Source organism: Entelurus aequoreus, linkage group LG07 (genome assembly GCF_033978785.1).
Source record: "Entelurus aequoreus isolate RoL-2023_Sb linkage group LG07, RoL_Eaeq_v1.1, whole genome shotgun sequence".
NCBI classification, from domain to species: domain Eukaryota; kingdom Metazoa; phylum Chordata; class Actinopteri; order Syngnathiformes; family Syngnathidae; genus Entelurus; species Entelurus aequoreus.
The window spans coordinates 18,102,222-18,123,327 of record NC_084737.1 but is presented as its reverse complement, the minus strand read 5'-3'; the positions used below and the strand labels follow the sequence as shown (position 1 = coordinate 18,123,327).

Here is a 21,106-nt window from a genome sequence, read left to right as displayed (position 1 = left end):
ATTCAGAATCAAAATAGGGATCGCGATCCGGATATTAATTTTTTTTCCCGCACCCTTATTGTCTTGATCCTCATCCTGTGGTCTAAACCCAACGGGCGGTATGAAGTTGGGGAAAAAATCCATAAATTAGCCGCGTTGTTGTATAAGCCGCAGGTTCAAAGCGTGTGGAAAAAAGTTGCGTTTTTTTTAAATTTATTTATTTATTTTTTTTAGTTGGTAAATTACAGTATTGGTTCAGTTTATTTATTTACATAGCACAATTAAAAACAACCCCAGTTGGCCAAAGTGCTGTACGGACATAAGAAAAGGGGCACACAGTGTCACATTTACACTGAAAAACGGAATGATTAATAAAATACAGTAGTAAAATATACCTTAAGAAAGTGCAGAATATATCACCTAAAATACTAAAATTTAATGAATACAAAAAGGGTAAAATGAGAAATAAAAACAACCAAGAAATAAAAACAACCAAGATGTCCTGTCTAACTGGATTTGAACGCTGTTATTTTTTGCAAATATTAGCTCATTTGGAATTTGATGCCTGCAACATGTTTCAAAAAAGCTGGCACAGGTGGCAAAAAAGACTGAGAAAGTTGAGGAATGCTCATCAAACACTCATTTGGAACATCCCACAGGTGAACAGGCTAATTGGGAACAGGTGGCTGCCATGATTGGGTATAAAAGCAGCTGCCATGAAATGCTCAGTCATTCACAAACAAGGACGGGGCGAGGGTCAACACTTTGTGAACATAATGCGTGGGCAAATTGTCCAACAGTTTAAGAACAAAATTTCTCAACCAGCCATTGCAAGGAATTTAGGGATTTCATCATCTACGGTCCGTAATATCATCAAAAGGTTCAGAGAATCTGGAGAAATCACTGCACGTAATCGGCAAGACCGAAAACCTACGTTGAATGCCCTTGACTTTCGATCCCTGCATCAAAAAGCGACATCGGTGTGTAAAGGATATCACCATATGGGCTCAGGAACACTTCAGAAAACCACTGTCAGTAACTACAATTCGTCGCTACATCTGTAAGTGCAAGTTAAAACTCTACTATGCAAAGCGAAAGCCATTTATCAACAACACCCAGAAACGCAGCCGGCTTCGCTGGGCCCGAGCTCATCTAAGATGGACTGATGCAAAGTGGAAAAGTGTTCTGTGGCCTGACGAGTCCACATATAGAATTGTTTTTTGGAAACTGGACGTTGTGTCCTCTGGAACAAAGAGGAAAAGAACCATCCGGATTGTTCTAGGCGCAAAGTTAGAAAGCCAGCATCTGTGATGGTATGGGGGTGTATTAGTGCCCAATGCATGGGTAACTTACACATCTGTAAAGGGACCAATAATGCTGAAAGGTACATACAGGTTTTGGAGCAACATATGTTGCCATTCAAGCAACGTTATATCATGGACGCCCCTGCTTATTTTTAAGTTCATGATTATTTGCAAAAAAAAATAAGTTTCTCAGTTCGAACATTAAATATCTTGTCTTTAATCTGCAAGCTGCCATTGCTGGAGGAAGTTTGGACACCCGAGCTGTGGAAGGGATTGAAGTTCCAGAATATTCTTGACCGGCAGCGTTAGTGCACAGTGTTGTTGTTGTTGTGCACTCTCACAATTCACAGCTGTGATGCTGCCATGGGAGACCAGGTTCTCGAGTAGGGAGCGGTACATGATCCGAGCGTGTGCACACGTAACCGTAAGGAGGCGGTCCTGAGATCCGATCGCTATCCGATGTGGCGATGAGACGTTGATCCCAGCTGAAGCCGGGGAGAGTACTCGTGCGGCCATGGCTGTAGGTGCACCGTCTGGGAGGACTGTGTGCAGCAGAATAATAATTATAATAGATTTTATTTGTGAAAAGCACTTTACATTGAATAAACAACCTCAAAGTGCTACAGTGTATTAAAAAATATATATATATAAAAAATAAATACAAATAAAAACTACAACAGCCAAATAGCTAAAACTAGTATGCATATATCTAAAAAATGGCTTTTTTAAAAAGAAGGGTTTTTAAGCCTTTTTTAAAAGCATTCACAGTCTGTGGTGCCTTCAGGTGGTCAGGGAGAGCGTTCCACAGATTGGGAGCTCACCTGTTGTCACACACGTGGTCTGGGACGTGGATGTCCCACCATGACGCGTACTTCTCCAGGCCTTCGAGGCCGTCCGCTTCCTTCTCACACCTCCTACACGCGAGACAAGACTCAGCCACTCGTATTTTCTCCCGACCTTTTCAAATCCAACTTGCCTCTGCTGCCTTCTCCTGGCGTCTTTTTGAATGCAGTCCAGAATACAGCAGGTGATGAAGAGCATGGACATGATGAATATTACGCCAATGCTCACGATGGACGCCAGAGCAGCCACACGGAAGCCATTGCCTTCAAAGACAGACAACGCTGCGGAGAAAACCACAACGACACGTACGGTTACTGTACTTAGTCCTAAGGACGGAACCGTTTATGATACAAACCCCGTTTCCATTTGAGTTGGGAAATTGTGTTAGATGTAAATATAAACGGAATACAATGATTTGCAAATCCTTTTCAACCCATATTCAATTGAATGCACTACAAAGACGAGATATTTGATGTTCAAACTCATGAACTGTATTTTTATCAGCATTGTCTTGCTGAAATAAGCAGGGGCGTCCATGTTAACGTTGCTTGGATGGCAACATATGTTGCTCCAAAACCTGTATGTACCTTTCAGCATTAATGGCGCCTTCACAGATGTGTAATTTACCCATGTCTTGGGCACTAATACACCCCCATACCATCACAGAGGCTGGCTTTTCAACTTTGCGCCTAGAACAGTCCGGATGGTTCTTTTCCTCTTTGTTCCGGAGGACACGACGTCCACAGTTTCCAAAAACAATTTGAAATGTGGACTTGTCAGACCACAGAACACTTTTCCACTTTGCATCAGTCTATCTTAGATGAGCTCGGGCCCAACAACACCCGGCATTTACGGGTGTTGTTGATAAATGGCTTTCGCTTTGCATAGTAGAGTTTTAACTTACACTTACAGATGTAGCGACTAACTGTAGTTACTGACAGTGGGTTTCTGAAGTGTTCCTGAGCCCATGTGGTGATATCCTTTACACACTGATGTCGGTTTTTGATGCAGTACCGCCTGAGGGATCGAAGGTCACGGGCATTCAAAGTTGGTTTTCGGCCTTGCTGTGATTTCTCCAGATTCTCTGAACCGTAGATAGTGAAATACCTGAATTCCTTGCAATAGCTGGTTGAGAAATGTTGTTCTTAAACTGTTCAACAATTTGCTCACGCATTTGTTCACAAAGTGGTGACCCTCGCCCCATTCTTGTTTGTGAACGACTGATTATTTCATGGAAGCTGCTTTTATACCCAATCATGGCACCCACCTGTTCCCAATTAGCCTGTTCACCTGTGGGATGTTCCAAATAAGTGTTTGGCGAGCATTCCTCAACTTTCTCAGTCTTTTTTGCCACTTGTGCCAGCTTTTTTTAAACATGTTGCAGGCATCAAATTCCAAATGAGCTAATATTTGCAAAAAAATAACAACGTTAAATATCTTGTCTTTGCAGTCTATTCAATTGAATATAGGTTGAAAAGGATTTGCAAATCATTGTATTCTGTTTTTATTTACCTTTTACACAACGTGCCAACTTCACTGGTTGTGTACATCGTTTCCTGGGGACAGCAAAAAAAAAAACGATAGAGCAAATGGAGGGGCGTTTAATCGAGGAAAAGACCATTTATAGAAAACTACAAATATTGCCTCGACTCGTTCTGGGTTTGCAGAGCCCACCTTCGTGAACGTCTTCTCTTCCGGTTTCTAAGCCGTGTGTACATTGAAGTGTATTTCTGGTCTTGTCACCCCCTCCCGGACAGGATGGGCAACACAGCAGTGCGGCCGGATCAAAAGTTGCTTTATTACAAGTGAGCCTCATTAAACAGGTCTGCAGCACCCGGAGGAGCCTAGGTCAAAAAATGAAGGACACCTAACTGGAGAAGCCAAACCATCAATTTGATACCAATTATGTTCCCGGATTCAGAGATCGCTCGCCAGTACTCAAATGGCAGAACAAAGGCTACTCAAATAGTGAAAGGTAAGTGTTATTTTGTTTTTTAAGTAAGCAGCAAGTACAGTACAGTTAGTAGAATAACTGTGTTTTCATTACTGTGTACTGTACTATATATATATATATATATATTTATTTTTTATTTTTTTTTATTTTTTATTTATTTATTTATTTTATATATATATAAGAAATACTTGAATTTCAATGAATTCTAGCCATAAATATACTCCTTAAATATAATCTCCCGAATTCGGAGGTCTCAAGGGTGGCAAGCAGCCCTTTGAGACACTTGTGATTTAGGGCTATATAAATAAACATTGATTGATTGATTGAAGTGTGGCTACGTCTCACCACAATTCGTCCACTTGGCCACATTTGGACAAATGTATGCGTCCGGCTAACTTGTTGCAGGCGGCTGACTCAGCATCTTTTTCAGGTGAAGTACAAACTTTCGTGCGTCACGACCGTGGAATAAAAGACGATAACCGTACCTCACTTTTGCCTCGTCCGCGTTAAGACTAAGGCAAATATTCATTTAGCACCAAAATGAGGTGCCGATATGGACCTAGTTTTTTCCAGTCCGGTTAGCGTTGAAGTGTTGTTATGTCGTCAGAGCTTTTCTTCCTGTCAGTCACACACCAGTGTTATAATACAGTTTATTTATTTACTTTTCTTTTTTTACTTATTTTTTATTGTTTTTTTTTTATTTATTTATTTTTTTTTTAATCAGTAAACAGCACAAAAATAGTTTTGCTTTAAAAATAGGAGTATTTTTTTGTCATTTTGCGTGTTTTTTAAAAGCAGTTCTTACAGTGAGGGTCGTCTTATCTTCCGGAAATTAGGCTTTAAATGTAACTTTGTTACTCTGCAATATTACATTATTCAGGTGATGGCATGACTAAGTAATATAAATATGTTTTTATTTTAAAGGTCCTGTCACGGCCATCTTTGTGTCCTGACAAGCGCACCGCGGGCCACGCCCACAGGCGCTCTCTCTCCGCTGCGGGCGTGCCTCCTCGTGCCTGCAGACAATCTGCAATCAGCGCACCTGCCCGTGATGAGCGAGCTGCCTTCATAAGCCGGCACAACCTGCCATCCCGCGCCGGAATATAACCTTCTGTTGGCGTACCGTGAGATCGTCTCCAGCTTCCTAGTTGCCTTCTGTCCTGATCTCTGTTTTTTTCCCTGCGTTGATTGTCGTGTCCTCCCTCACCCCGCAGTTCCCTGTGTGCATCCCCGAGTCAAGCTGTGCGTCTTGTGCTCCTGGATCTTCCCTGCCTCCCTCATACTTCTTAGTTCTCGAGGACTCGCTAGCTCCCGGACTACGACGACTCGCTCCCGCCTCTGGACCCCGCTTCCGCCCCTGGATCATCTGCCTGCCCCACGGACTTCCATGTTCCTTCGCTCTCGACAACACTTGGTAACACACACCTCAGCTAACTACACACATAGCCTCACACACATACACTCTTGGGTTTTGACACTCTCCATTTCCTTAGTGTAGGTTATTAGTGAGTATTGTTTATTATTATTATATATAGTGACTATACATATAATAAATTATTGAACATTACTTCCCCCTGGTGTCGTTGCCGTCATCTCCCCTTAGTCAAACCACAACAGGTCCAGTAAAGTCACTGGCATATTTAAAAACATTCACACTTGTCGAAAATAATGTGAGGAATATAAAAAAATATATTTATAAAAGTAATCAACCATAAATGTTCCGACCCCCCCCCCCCCCCCCCCAGCAGTTCCCCCTAGGGGCCCTGACCCCCCGTGGAGAGGTCTTTATGCCGACTTACGTGTGCAGTGGAGTTCACCCACCCAGCGAGCTTTGTTGGCGGCCATGACACACGTCAGCTCCACGCCCACTCGCTTGTGTTTGCTCGGACACAGCAGCGACACCATGGAGCCAACATGACTGCCGTTGCCTGTCAGGACCACGTGTGTGCCCAGGGTGGGCGAGGGCAGAGGCGGGCACTTGGTCTGGAAAGAAACTAACACACAAATGTTATTATGGAAAAAACATTTTGTTGTGTTTTTAAAACAACTTATTTTACTGTGTGAGACAAATGGCAACTTTTCTATGAAGCCAACTTTTGTATTCCTGGCGAGGGACAACCCAACTAACTTATTGACTAACAAAGAAATAATTAACTTACTAGCTGACTAGCAAAAATGACAACAAAAAACTGACTTATGAACTGACTTGCTACAAAAAATAACAAATATTAAAAGTAAGAACAAAATGACTAATCAAAAAATAACTAACTTACTAATAAAAACTAACTAACTTACTAATAAAAACTAACTTACTCTAAGACTAGCGAAAAACCTAAAGGAAAGTAACTAAATTAAACTAACAGAAAGAATAGCTAAAAAATTAACTAACAAAAAATGAACTTACAAAATGACGAGCTAAAAAAAAATCACAAAAAATTACTTATTAGCTGACTAAAAAAACGTTAAAAAAAACTTAACTTAATTACTGACTAGCTAAAAAATGACAAAAAAAATTAACTAAAAAAGTTAACAAGAATAACTAACTAGATAAAAAAAATGTTTTCTAAAAAATAGCATGAAAAAAACTCACTGACATTTTAAGAAAATTACTAAAAATAACTAACTACATTATTTAAATAGCTAAAAAGATTTAACTAAAAATAACAAAAAATAACTTACTGACGAGTTGTTTTTTTAAATGACAAAAAATAACTACCTACATTTTTTTGACTGAAAATAAAATAAAATAAACCTTACTGACTGGTTAAAAAAAAAGACAAAAAATAACTAACTAGCTAAAAAAGTTTACTTAAAAATAACAACAACAAAAAACTTACTGGCGAGTTTAAAAGATGACAAAAAATAACTAGCTAAACATTTTTTGGTAAAAAAAACTATAAAAAAACGTACTGACTAGTTGGAAAAATGACAAAAAATAACTAATTAGCTAAACACGTTTAACTAAATATAGCCAAAAAATAAGTTATTGACAAGTTTAAAAAATGAGAAAAAATAACTAGCTAAATATTTTTTACTAAACATTTGAAAAAAATACTTACTGACTGGTTAAAACAATGGGAAAAAAATAACTAACTAGCTAAAAACGTTTAACTAAAAATAACCAAGAAATAACTTACTGACAAGTTTAAAAAATGAACAAAAATAACTAACACATTTTTTTTTTACTAAAAATAAAAAAAAACTTACTAACTTGTTAAAAAATGACCAAAAAAAATAACTAACTAAATTTTCTTTTTTTGTTTTACTTGAAATAACGATTAAAAAAAAACACGGTTATTATTTTTAGTGCTGATTTCAAATGTAAAAAAAGGAACAAATGATAGAGGTATTAAAATAAATGTAAAAGCAAATGATAGAAATATAACATACTTGTAAAAAACTAATGATAAAACAATAAAATAATTGTAAAAATAAATGATAGAAATATAAAATAAATGATAGAGAAGTTAAAATAAATGTAAAACCAAATGATAGAAATATAAAATAAATGTTAAAACAAATATATATTAAAATAAGTATAAAAACAGATGATAGAAATATAAAATACATGTAAAAACAAATTATAGAAATATAAAATACTTGTAAAAACAAATGATAAAAATATAAAATACATGTAAAAACAAATGATATAAATATAAAATAAATGTAAAAACAAATGATATAAATATAAAATAAATGTAAAAACCAAATTATATAAATATAAAATAAATGTAAAAACAAATATATGTTAAAATAAATATAAAAACAGATGATAGAAATATAAAATACTTGTAACAATAAATGATACAAATATAAAGTAAATGTAGAAACAAATGATAAAAATATCAAATAAATGTAAAAACAAATATGGAAATATAAAATAAATGTAAAAACAAATATATAATAAAATAAGTATAAAAACAGATGATAGAAATATAAAATACATGTAAAAACAAATCATAGAAGTATAAAATAAATGTAAAAACAAATGATAGAAATATAAAATAAATGCAAAAACAAATTATATAAATATAAAATAAATGTAAAAACAAATTATACAAATATAAAATAAATGTAAAAACAAATGATAAAAATATCAAATAAATGTAAAAACAAATAATAGAAATATAAAATACATTAAAAAACAAATGATAGAAATATAAAATACTTGTAAAATCAAATGGTAAAAATATAAAATACATGTAAAAACAAATGATAGAAATATAAAATAAATGTTAAACAAATTATATAAATATAAAATAAATGTAAAAACAAATGATAAAAATATCAAATAAATGTAAAAACAAATAATAGAAATATCAAATAAATGTAAAAACAAATATATAATAAAAGAAGTATAAAAACAGATGATAGAAATATAAAATACATGTAAAAACAAATGATAGAAGTATAAAATAAATGTAAAAACAAATGATAGAAATATAAAATAAATGTAAAAACAAATTATATAAATATAAAATAAATGTAAAAACAAATGATACAAATATAAAATAAATGTAAAAACAATTGATAAAAATATCAAATAAATGTAAAAACAAATAATAGAAATATAAAATAAATGTAAAAACAAATGATAAAGGTCTAAAGATGCCGTAAAATCACATTTCTAATGATAATTCATCTTAACAGTTGTGTTTGTAACCTTTATATTTTGTTGTACTTCCTGTTTTGGAGAAAGAAGGTTTGTGGTTAGCAAGCAGCTGCAACTTCCTCTCTTCATGACAACGTGCACACTTATTTTCATATTCATTGTGAACATCTTTATCAAAATAATGAACACTTTCAAGTATTTGTTGACAAAATCAAATGCATTGGACCAATTGTTTTATGGGTCATATTTTCATTATTCGGGACATTTTCTGACTTTTGAATAAGGAAACATTGAAAACTTACTCGACTACTACTTCACTTCCGATACTTATATTTCACTTATTGATCATAACATAATTATATTCATCTTGCAACTTACCCCAGTTGTTCTTCTGGCTTCTGTTGGTCAAATTAAGGTTGGATTCATGAAGTCTGGAAGCTGCAGTCAAGGACATGATGAATATGAAGAGGATGATGATGATGATGATGATGATGATGATGCAATAGAGCCCGTCTGCTCACTTTGACCGAGTGAACAAGTGATCAAGTGAACAAGTGAAGAGCAGGCGAGCAGACAAAGGGGGTGGAGAACACGTCACGTGACACATCAAGTATGTGTGACCATTCTTTCTTTATACAAGATTAGATAAATATATATGTATATATATATATATATATATATATATATATATATATATATATATATATATATATATATATATATATATATATATATATATATATATATATATATATATATATATATATATATATATACATACATTCATATATATATATATATATATATATATATATATATATATATACATACATTCATATATACATACATATGTACACATACATGTATTTATATTAGTGCATTTTTTAATAACAACCATTAGATCTAAAAATACAAAATCATTTACCAGTAAAATATTGTGGCTATAGTGTCTGTTTCACGTGCTTAACTTAATGAATTATTGTGGGATAAAACATTTTTTATTCTCGTCAGTAATAAAAAAAATGAATAAATATTACAAATGACCACTCCACTTCAACTTAAAGATAGCATGAATTAATTCCAGAGGGTTAATAATGAATAGGTTATAGTTTTTTATTATCGCCGTCATCGTTCAAAAACTTAACTTACATACTGAGTAGCTAAAAAATGAGAAAAAAAACCTAACTAGCTAAAAAAAAGCTTAACAAAATAAAACTTACTGACGAGTTTTAAAAAAATGCCAAAAAATAACTACTTAGCTAAAAAAAAGGAACTAAAAAAAACACAAACATTTTTTTTACTGACGAGATAAAAAAAATAACTAACTGGCTAAAAAATATTAACTAAAAATAATACAGGAAAAAAACCTACTGACGAGATTAAAAAAAATAACAAACTAGCTAAAACAGCTTAACAAAATAAAACATATTGACGAGTTTTTAAAAACATGAGAAAAAATAACTACTTAGCTAAAATAATTTAACTGAAAAAAACACAAACATTTTTTTACTGACGAGGTAAAAAAAACAACTAACTGGCTAAAAAATATTAACTAAAAATAATACAGGAAAAAAACTTACTGACGAGTTTTGAAAAAATAACAAACTGGCTAAAAAAGTTTAACAAAAAATAAACTTACTGACAAGTTTCCAAAAATAACTAACTAGCTAAAAAATATTAACTAAAAATAACACACCAAAAATGGGTTTGAAAAAATGACGAAAAAAAACTAACTAGCTGAAGAAGTTTAACAAAAAAGCTTACTGACGGATTGAAAAAATGACAAAAAAAAACTAAGTAGCTAAAAATGTTTTACTAAAAATAACAGGAAAAAATAACTTACTGACAGGTTTAAAAAAATAACTATATAAAAAATATTAACAAAAACAACACGAAAAATAACTTACTGACGAGTTTTTAAAAATGACAAAAAATACCTAACCAGCTAAAAAAATTTTTTACTAAAAATAACAATTAAAATACTTACTAAATAGCTAAAAAAAAATTATAAATAGAAAATATTTTACCAGTAAAAGATTGTGGCTCGTGTCTGTTTCATGTGCTTAATTTAATAAATTATTGTGGTCACTAGGTGTCACCAAAAAAATAAAATTATAATAATAAAAATGGCTACTCCACTTCAACTTAAAGACAGCATAAGGGTTGATAATAAATAGGTTATAGTTTTTTTATCGCCACCATCATTCTCTGTCGGACTCATTTCACTTCATCAAACATTCCATATGACTAAATAATACAAGTGTGTCGGATTCATGATGATATCGTGTCGGGTCTGTATCGGCCAAGACTCCAACGTTGGTATCAGAAGTAAAAAAGTGAAATGCAATCAAAGTTGAGAAGATGTTTTTTAAAGGTAGTTTTCGGGATTACAGCAGTTGTTGTGACAAAAAAATGACAAAAAATAACTACTTAGCTAAAAAAAATTCAATTAAAAAAACATGAACATTTTTTTACTGAAGAGGTAAAAAAAATAACTGGCTAAAAAATATTAACTAAAAAAATACAGGAAAAAAAACTTACTGACGAGTTTAAAAAAAATAACAAACTAGCTAAAAAAGTTTAACAAAAAATTAACTTACTGTCGACTTTAAAAAATAACTAACTAGCTAAAAAATATTAACTAAAAATCACACACAAAAAAACTTACTGACGGGTTTAAAAAAATGACACAAAATGACTAACTAGCTAAAGAAGTTTAACAAAAAAACTTACTGACGGATTTAAAAAAAAAAAAAAAAATACTAACAAGCTAAAAAAGTTTAACAAAAAAAACTTACTGAGGAGTTAAAAAATGACAAAAAATAACTAAGTAGCTAAAAATGTTTTACTAAAAATAACACGAAAATATAACTTACTGACAGGTTTTAAAAAATAACTAACTATATAAAAAATATTAACAAAAACAACACGATAAATAACTTATTGACGAGTTTTTAAAAATGACAAAAAATAACGAACCAGCTAAATATGTTTTTTACTAAAAATAACAATAAAAACACTTACTAACTAGCTAAAAAAAAAATTATGAATACAAAATCTTTTACCAGTAAAAGATTGTGGCTTGTATCTGTTTCATGTGCTTAATTTAATGAATTATTGTGGCCACTAGGTGTCACCAAAAAAAAAGAATAAATCATAAAAATGACCACTCCACTTCAACTTAAAGACAGCATAAGGGTTGATAATAAATAGTTCATAGTTTTTTATCGCCACCATCGTTCTCTGTCGGACTCATTTCACTTCATCAAACATTCCATATGACTAAATAATACAAGTGTGCCGGATTCATGATGATATCGTATTGGGTCTGTATCGGCCAAGACTCCAACGTTGGTATCAGAAGTAAAAAAGTGAAATGCAATCAAAGTGTAGAGGATGTTTTTTAAAAGTAGTTTTCAGGATTACAGCAGTTGTTGTGACAAGAATGTCCGCACGTTCATTTCCAGTTTGATGTCGTAATGTCCTGCAAAAATCCCCAAAATCCCATTTTACTAAAGGCATCATCGTCAGGCTGTCGTGTGGACATACTTTTTGTTTTGGGCCACACACATGCACACACACACACACACACACACACACACACACACACACACACACACACACACACACACACACACACGCACACGCACACACGCAAGATGTGTTGCACGCCAACATCTGGTAAGAAGATTACGCTTGAATGACAAATGACAGAATTTCTCATGACTTGTTCTCTTCAGCTGTGTGTGAGAAAATACAATCTCTGATTTGTAACCTTTTAACAAATGTAAACTTCAGCACACACCCTTGTACACAAACACACATGCATGAAGTACTAACTCAAACAACTAGCTAACTAACTTAGCTAACTAGCTTACTAACTAACAAAAAACAAAAAACTAATTAAACTCAACTAACTAAGAAGACGACCTGACTAACAAAAAAATTAACTAAAATGGGAAAAGTGATGCCTCGGTGAGTATGTGGCACACTCACTAGCTGTATTGAGACTGCACTGATACTGTGTTCCTCTTGATAATGATGCCATCTGCTGGATAAAAAAGTCACTACATTTGACCATAACAATTGTAATGCTTCAAATGATACTGAAGCATGGATGGATTATAAAACATAATGATACTGCATGGATGTATTATGAAACACAATGATACTGTATGAATGTATGATGAAATATAATGATACTGCATGTATGTATTATGAAACACAATGATACTTTATGAATGTATGATGAAACATAATGATACTGCATGGATGTATTATGAAACACAATGATACTGCATGAATGTATGATGAAACATAATGATACTGTATGGATGTATGATGAAACATAATGATACTGTATAGATGTATTATGAAACATAATGATACTGCATTGATGCATTATGAAACATAATGACACTGCATGGATGTATTATGAAACTTAATGATACTGCATGGATGTATTATGAAACAATGATACTGCATGGCTGTATTATGAAACATAAGGATACTGTATGGATGTTTTATGAAACATAATGATACTGAATGGATGTATTATGAAACATATTGATACTGCATGGATGTATGAGGAAACATAATGATACTGCATGGATGTATTATGATACTGCATAGATGGATTATGAAACATAATGATACTGCATGGATGTATTATGAAACACAATGATACTGCATTATTGTATGATGAAACACAATGATACTGTATGGATGTATGATGAAACATAATGATACTGTATGGATGTATGATGAAACATAATGATACTGTATGGATATGTTTTAAAACATGATACTGCATGGATGTATTATGAAACATAATGATACTGCATGGATGGGTTATGAAACATAATGATACTGCATGGATGTATTATGAAACATAATGATACTGCATGGATGCATTATGAAACAATGACAATGAATGGATGTATTATGAAACTTAATGATACTGCATGGATGTATTATGAAACATAAAGATACTGTATGGATGTATTATGAAACATAACGATACTGTATGGATGTTTTATGAAACATAACGATACTGTATGGATGTTTTATGAAACATAATGATACTAAATGGATGTATTATGAAACATATTGATACTGCATGGATGTATGAGGAAACATAATGGTACTCCATGGATGTATTATGATACTGCATGGATGGATTATGAAACATGATGATACTGCATGTATGGGTTATGAAACATAATGATACTGCATGCATGTATTATGAAACAAAATGATACTGCATGGATGGATTATGCAACATAATGATACTGCATGGATAGATTATGAAACATAATGATACTGCATGGATGGATTATGAAACATAATGATACTGCATGGATGGATTATGCAACACAATGATACTGTATGGATGTATGATGAAACATGATACTGTATGGATGTGTTATGAAACATAACGATACTGTATGGATGTTTTATGAAACATAATGATACTGCATGAATGTATTATGAAACATAATGATACTGTATGGATGTATGATGAAACATAACGATACTGTATGAATATATCCATCCATCCATCCATCTTCTTCCGCCTAAGCAGGGAAGCCCAGACTTCCCTCTTTCCAGCCACTTCGTCCAGCTCCTCCCGGGGGATCCCGAGGCGTTCCCAGGCCAGCCGGGAGACATAGTCTTCCCAACAGGTCCTGGGTCTTCCCCATGGCCTCCTACCGGTTGGACGTGCCCTAAACACCTCCCTAGGGAGGCGTTCGGGTGGCATCCTGACCAGATGCCCGAACCACCTCATCTGGCTCCTCTCCATGTGGAGGAGCAGCGGCTTTACTTTGAGCTCCCCCCGGATGGCAGAGCTTCTCACCCTATCTCTAAGGGAGAGACCCGCCACCCGGTGGAGGAAACTAATTTCGGCCGCTTGTACCCGTGATCTTGTCCTTTCGGTCATAACCCAAAGCTCATGACCATAGATGAGGATGGGAACGTAGATCGACCGGTAAATTGAGAGAGTTGCCTTCCGGCTCAGCTCCTTCTTCACCACAACGGATCGATACAGAGTCCGCATTACTGAAGACGCCACACCAATCCACCTGTCGATCTCACGATCCACTCTTCCCTCACTGGTGAACAAGACTCCAAGGTACTTGAACTCCTCCACTTGGGGCAAGATCTCCTCCCCAACCCGGAGATGGCACTCCACCCTTTTCCGGGCGAGAACCATGGACTGAGACTTGGAGGTGCAGATTCCCATCCCAGTCGCTTCACACTCGGCTGCGAACCGATCTAGTGAGAGCTGAAGATCCTGACCACATCTGCAAAAAGCAGAGTCTAATCCTGCAGCCACCAACCGGATCCCCTCAACGCCTTGACTGCGCCTAGAAATTCTGTCCATAAAAGTTATGAACAGAATCGGTGACAAAGGGCAGCCTTGGCGGAGTCCAACCCTCACTGGAAACGGGTCTGACTTACTGCCGGCGATGCGGACCAAGCTCTGACACTGATCATACAGTTAGCGGACCGCCACAATCAAACAGTCCGATACCCCTTACTCTCTGAGCACTCCCCACAGGACTGAATCCCTTCTCCAAGTCCACAAAACACATGTAGACTGGTTGGGCAAACTACCATGCACCCTCAAGGACCCTTCCGAGAGCTGGTCCACAGTTTCACGACCAGGACGAAAACCACACTGTTCCTCCTGAATCCGAGGTTTGACTATCCGGCGTAGCCTCCTCTCCAGTACACCTGAATAGACCTTACCGGGAAGGCTGAGGAGTGTGATCCCACGATAGTTGGAACACACCCTCCGGTTCCCCTTCTTAAAGAGAGGAACCACCACCCAAGTCTGCCAATCCAGAGGTACCGCCCCCGATGTCCACGCGATGTTGCAGAGTCTTGTCAACCAAAACAGCCCCATAGAATCCAGAGCCTTGAGGAACTCCTGGCAGATCTTACCCACCCCCGGGGCCTTGCCATCAAGGAGCTTTTTAACTACCTCGGCAACCTCAGCCCCAGAAATAGGAGAGCCCACCACAGATTCCCCAGGCACTGCTTCCTCATAGGACAGGGGTTGGCAACCCAAAATGTTGAAAGAGCCATATTGGACCAAAAATACAAAAACAAATCTGTCTGGAGCCGCAAAAAATTCAAAGCCATATTACATGTGTCATGAGATATAAATTGAATTAAGAGGACTTGAAGGAAACTAAATGAGCTCAAATATAGCTACAAATGAGGCATAATGATGCAATATGTACATATCGCTAGCCCGGGGGTCGGCAACCCGCGGCTCTAGAGCCGCATGCGGCTCTTTAGCGCCGCCCTAGTGGTTCTCTGGAGATTTTTCAAAAATGTATGAAGAATGGAAAAAGATGAGGGGAAAAAAAAATCTATTTTTTTGTTTTAGTATGGTTTCTGTAGGAGGACAAACATGACACAAACCTCCCTAATCGTTATAAAGCACACTGTTTATATTAAACATGCTTCACTGATTCGAGTATTTGGCGAGCGCCGTTTTGTCCTACTAATTTTGGCGGTCCTTGAACTCACCGTATAGTTTGTTTACATGCATAACTTTCTCCGACTTTCTAGGACGTGTTTTATGCCACTTCTTTTTCTGTCTCATTTTGTCCACCACACTTTTAACGTTGTGCATGAGTGCACAAAGGTGAGTTTTGTTGATGTTATTGACTTGTGTGGAGTGCTAATCAGACATATTTGGTCACTGCATGACTGCAAGCTAATCGATGCTAACATGCTATTTAGGCTAGCGATATGTACATATTGCATCATTATGCCTCATTTGTAGCTATATTTGAGCTCATTTAGTTTCCTTTAAGTCCTCTTAATTCAATTTATATCTCATGACCCATGTAATATGGCTTTGAATTTTTTGCGGCTCCAGACAGATTTGTTTTTGTATTTTTGGTCCAATATGGCTCTTTCAACATTTTGGGTTGCCGACCCCTGCGCTAGCCTAAATAGCATGTTAGCATCGATTAGCTTGCAGTCATGCAGTGACCAAATATGTCTGATTAGCACTCCACACAAGTCAATAACATCAACAAAACTCACCTTTGTGCCTTCACGCACAACGTTAAAAGTGTGGTGGACAAAATGAGACAGAAAAAGAAGTGGCATAAAACACGTCCTAGAAAGTCGGAGAAAGTTATGCATGTAAACAAACTATACGGTGAGTTCAAGGACCGCCAAAATTAGTAGGACAAAACAGGTGGTGATCGGTAGAAAGCTCCGCCCCTCTCTTTACCCGAGCGTCCAAAACATGAGACCGCAAATCCGATGACATGTGTTTCATAATCCATCCATGCAGTATCATTGTGTTTCATTATACATTCATACAGTGTCATTGTTTCATTACACATCCATACAGTATCATTGTGTTTCACCATACATCTATACAGTATCATGTTTATCATACATCCATACAGTATCATTGTTTCATAAAACATCCATACAGTATCGTTATGTTTCATAAAACATCCTTCCAGTATCATTATGTTTCATCATACATCCATACAGTATCATTGTTTCATCATACATCCATACAGTATCGTTATGTTTAATAAAACATCCATACAGTATCATGTTTCATCACACATCCATACAGTATCATTGTTTTTCATTATACATCCATACAGTATGATTATTTTCATATGACATCCATACAGTATCATTATGTTTCATCATACATCCATACAGTATCATTGTGTTTCATCATACATCTATACAGTATCATGTTTATCATACATCCATACAGTATCATTGTTTCATAAAACATTCATACAGTATCGTTATGTTTCATAAAACATCCTTCCAGTATCGTTATGTTTCATCATACATCCATACAGTATCATTGTTTCATCATACATCCATACAGTATCGTTATGTTTAATAAAACATCCATACAGTATCATGTTTCATCACACATCCATACAGTATCATTGTTTTTCATTATACATCCATACAGTATGATTATTTTCATATGACATCCATACAGTATCATTATGTTTCATCATACATCCATACAGTATCATTGTGTTTCATCATACATCTATACAGTATCATGTTTATCATACATCCATACAGTATCATTGTTTCATAAAACATTCATACAGTATCGTTATGTTTCATAAAACATCCTTCCAGTATCGTTATGTTTCATCATACATCCATACAGTATCATTGTTTCATCATACATCCATACAGTATCGTTATGTTTAATAAAACATCCATACAGTATCATGTTTCATCACACATCCATACAGTATCATTGTTTTTCATTATACATCCATACAGTATGATTATTTTCATATGACATCCATACAGTATCATTATGTTTCATCATACATCCATACAGTATCATTGTGTTTCATCATACATCTATACAGTATCATGTGTATTATGATGATAGTATATATGATAGTATATATCTGTATCATGAATCAATTTAAGTGGACCCCGACTTAAACAAGTTGAAAAACTTATTCGGGTGTTACCATTTAGTGGTCAATTGTACGGAATATGTACTTCACTGTGCAAACTACTAATAAAAGTCTCAATCAATCAATCAATCAATGTTTATCATACATCCATACAGTATCATTGTTTCATAAAACATCCATACAGTATCGTTATGTTTCATAAAACATCCTTCCAGTATCGTTATGTTTCATCATACATCCATACAGTATCATTGTTTCATCATACATCCATACAGTATCGTTATGTTTAATAAAACATCCATACAGTATCATGTTTCATCACACATCCATACAGTATCATTGTTTTTCATTATACATCCATACAGTATGATTATTTTCATATGACATCCATACAGTATCATTATGTTTCATCATACATCCATACAGTATCATTGTGTTTCATCATACATCTATACAGTATCATGTTTATCATACATCCATACAGTATCATTGTTTCATAAAACATCCATACAGTATCGTTATGTTTCATAAAACATCCTTCCAGTATCGTTATGTTTCATCATACATCCATACAGTATCATTGTTTCATCATACATCCATACAGTATCGTTATGTTTAATAAAACATCCATACAGTATCATGTTTCATCACACATCCATACAGCATCATTGTTTTTCATTATACATCCATACAGTATGATTATATTTCATATGACATCCATACAGTATCATTATGTTTCATCATACAGCCATGCTTCAGTATCGTTTTCATAATACATCCATACAGTATCATTATGTTTCATCATACATCCATGCTTCAGTATCGTTGTTTCATAATACATCCATACAGTATTGTTATGTTTCATAATACATCCATACAGTATCATCATGTTTCAACAAAATCCATGATTCAGTATCATTATGTTTCATAAAACATCCATACAGTATCGTTAAGTTTCATAATACATCCATGCAGTATCATTATGTTTTATAATCCATCCATGCAGTATCATTGTGTTTCATTATACATTCATACAGTATCATTGTTTCATAATCCATCCATGCAGTATCATTATGTTTCATCATATATCCATACAGGTTTCACTGTCATATTGGCAACAACACTGATACTGTATGGATGTATAATGAAACACAATGATACTGCATGGATGGATTATAAAACATAATGATACTGCATGGATGTATTATGAAACATAACAATACTGTATGGATGTTTTATGAAATATAATAATACTGAATCATGGATATATGTTGAAACATGATGATACTGTATGGATGTATTCTGAAACATAACAATACTGTATGGATGTATTATGAAACAACGATACTGAAGCATGGATGTATGATGAAACATAATGATACTGTATGGATGTATTATGAAAACGATACTGAAGCATGGATGTATGATGAAACATAATGATACTGTATGGATATATAATGAAACACAATGATACTGTATGGATGTATGATGAAACATAATGATACTGTATGGATGTAATATGAAATACAATCATACTGTATGGATGTGTGATGAAACATGATACTGTATGGATGTTTTGTTAAACATAACGATACTGTATGGATGTATGATGAAACAATGATACTGTATGGATGTATGATGAAACATAACGATACTGTAAGGATGTATTATGAAACATAACAATACTGTATGGATGTTTTATGAAACAATGATATTGTATGAATGTACGATAAACAATGATACTGTATAGATGTATGATGAAACTCAATGATACTGTATGGATGTGTAATGAAACACAATGATACTGTATGGATGTATCATGAAACAATGATACTGTAAGGATGTATAATGAAATATAATGATACTGTATGGCTGTATGATGAAACAACAATACTGTATGGATAAATAATTAAACATGATACTGTATGGATGTGTGATGAAACATGATACTGTATGGATGTATGATGAAACAATGATACTGTATGGATGTAATATGAAATATAATGATACTGTATGGTTGTATGATGAAACAACAATACTGAATGGATGTATGATTAAACATGATACTGTAGAATGATGTATGATGAAACATGATACTGTATGGATGTATGATGAAACAATGATACTGTGTGGATGTCTGATGAAACATAACGATACTGTATGGATGTATGATGAAACATGATACTGTATAGATGTATGTTAACGATACTGTTGTCCTTCCATGTCTGGAGATAGACAAATGCAGACACTGAATTGTAAAGAAAATACAAGTCATGGTGTTTTGTTCAAAAGAGACTTTATGTTGTAAACAAAACATAAGGGTGCCATCTTGTTGTGCTGCTTCTTCAGTCACCACCTGATTTATTTGTGATATGTTTTTATGACCGACTTTACACGCAAGAATAAAACCCATGTTGTGCTACTTTTATTTTGAAGGCGAGTGCTGATAGAGGAAGCAGAGTGAAAATACACAACTTGATCAACAAAGGAAACACGTCGCCATGGTGAGCAAGAACAACTCGGGACATTTTTTTTAAATTTTTGTCAACAATGACGGTCATATGAGAGAAATATGGACATGAAGTTATTTTTTACGATGCAACAGTGCAGACCAAAACACATTTTCAAACAAAATAACGGATTTCTTTTCAAATAAAGAAAAATATTCGTTTTGTTTTTAATTTAGTGAAGACACAACTTCTATCTTGTGGGCGGGGACTCTTTTTTTTAAAACCAGTGAAGCCTTTTGATTGGTTAGTCTCTGAGATGGCATGCCCATATATGGGCGTGACCGATGACAACTACTTCAAAACATTTGGAGGGAAAATAGCATACTGACCAATAAAAAGGCTTCAAACACATTGTCCAGAGGAAGACCCGCCCACAGGATCACAGGTTTGCAATATATTATGTTATACATACATTATATATATATATATATTATACATAATATATATAT

General features: G+C 34.5%; 1 protein-coding gene across 2 annotated transcripts; it reads right to left on the bottom strand.

Moving 5' to 3' along the window:
- Nucleotides 1–197: 197 nt before the first annotated feature.
- On the bottom strand, nucleotides 198–9,254 carry LOC133653467 (uncharacterized). 2 transcript variants are annotated; one of them, XM_062052761.1, is made up of 5 exons: nucleotides 9,071–9,254; nucleotides 5,880–6,074; nucleotides 2,260–2,407; nucleotides 2,105–2,197; nucleotides 198–1,825 (listed from the first exon to the last, which is right to left on the bottom strand). In XM_062052761.1, the coding sequence occupies exons 1-5, from the start codon at nucleotides 9,144–9,146 to the stop codon at nucleotides 1,621–1,623; spliced, it is 717 nt and encodes a 238-aa protein (XP_061908745.1). In that variant the 5' UTR covers nucleotides 9,147–9,254; the 3' UTR covers nucleotides 198–1,620. The 2 variants fall into 2 exon arrangements, with proteins under 2 accessions (XP_061908745.1, XP_061908744.1); XM_062052760.1 differs by having other exon boundaries at nucleotides 2,105–2,407.
- Nucleotides 9,255–21,106: the final 11,852 nt, after the last annotated feature.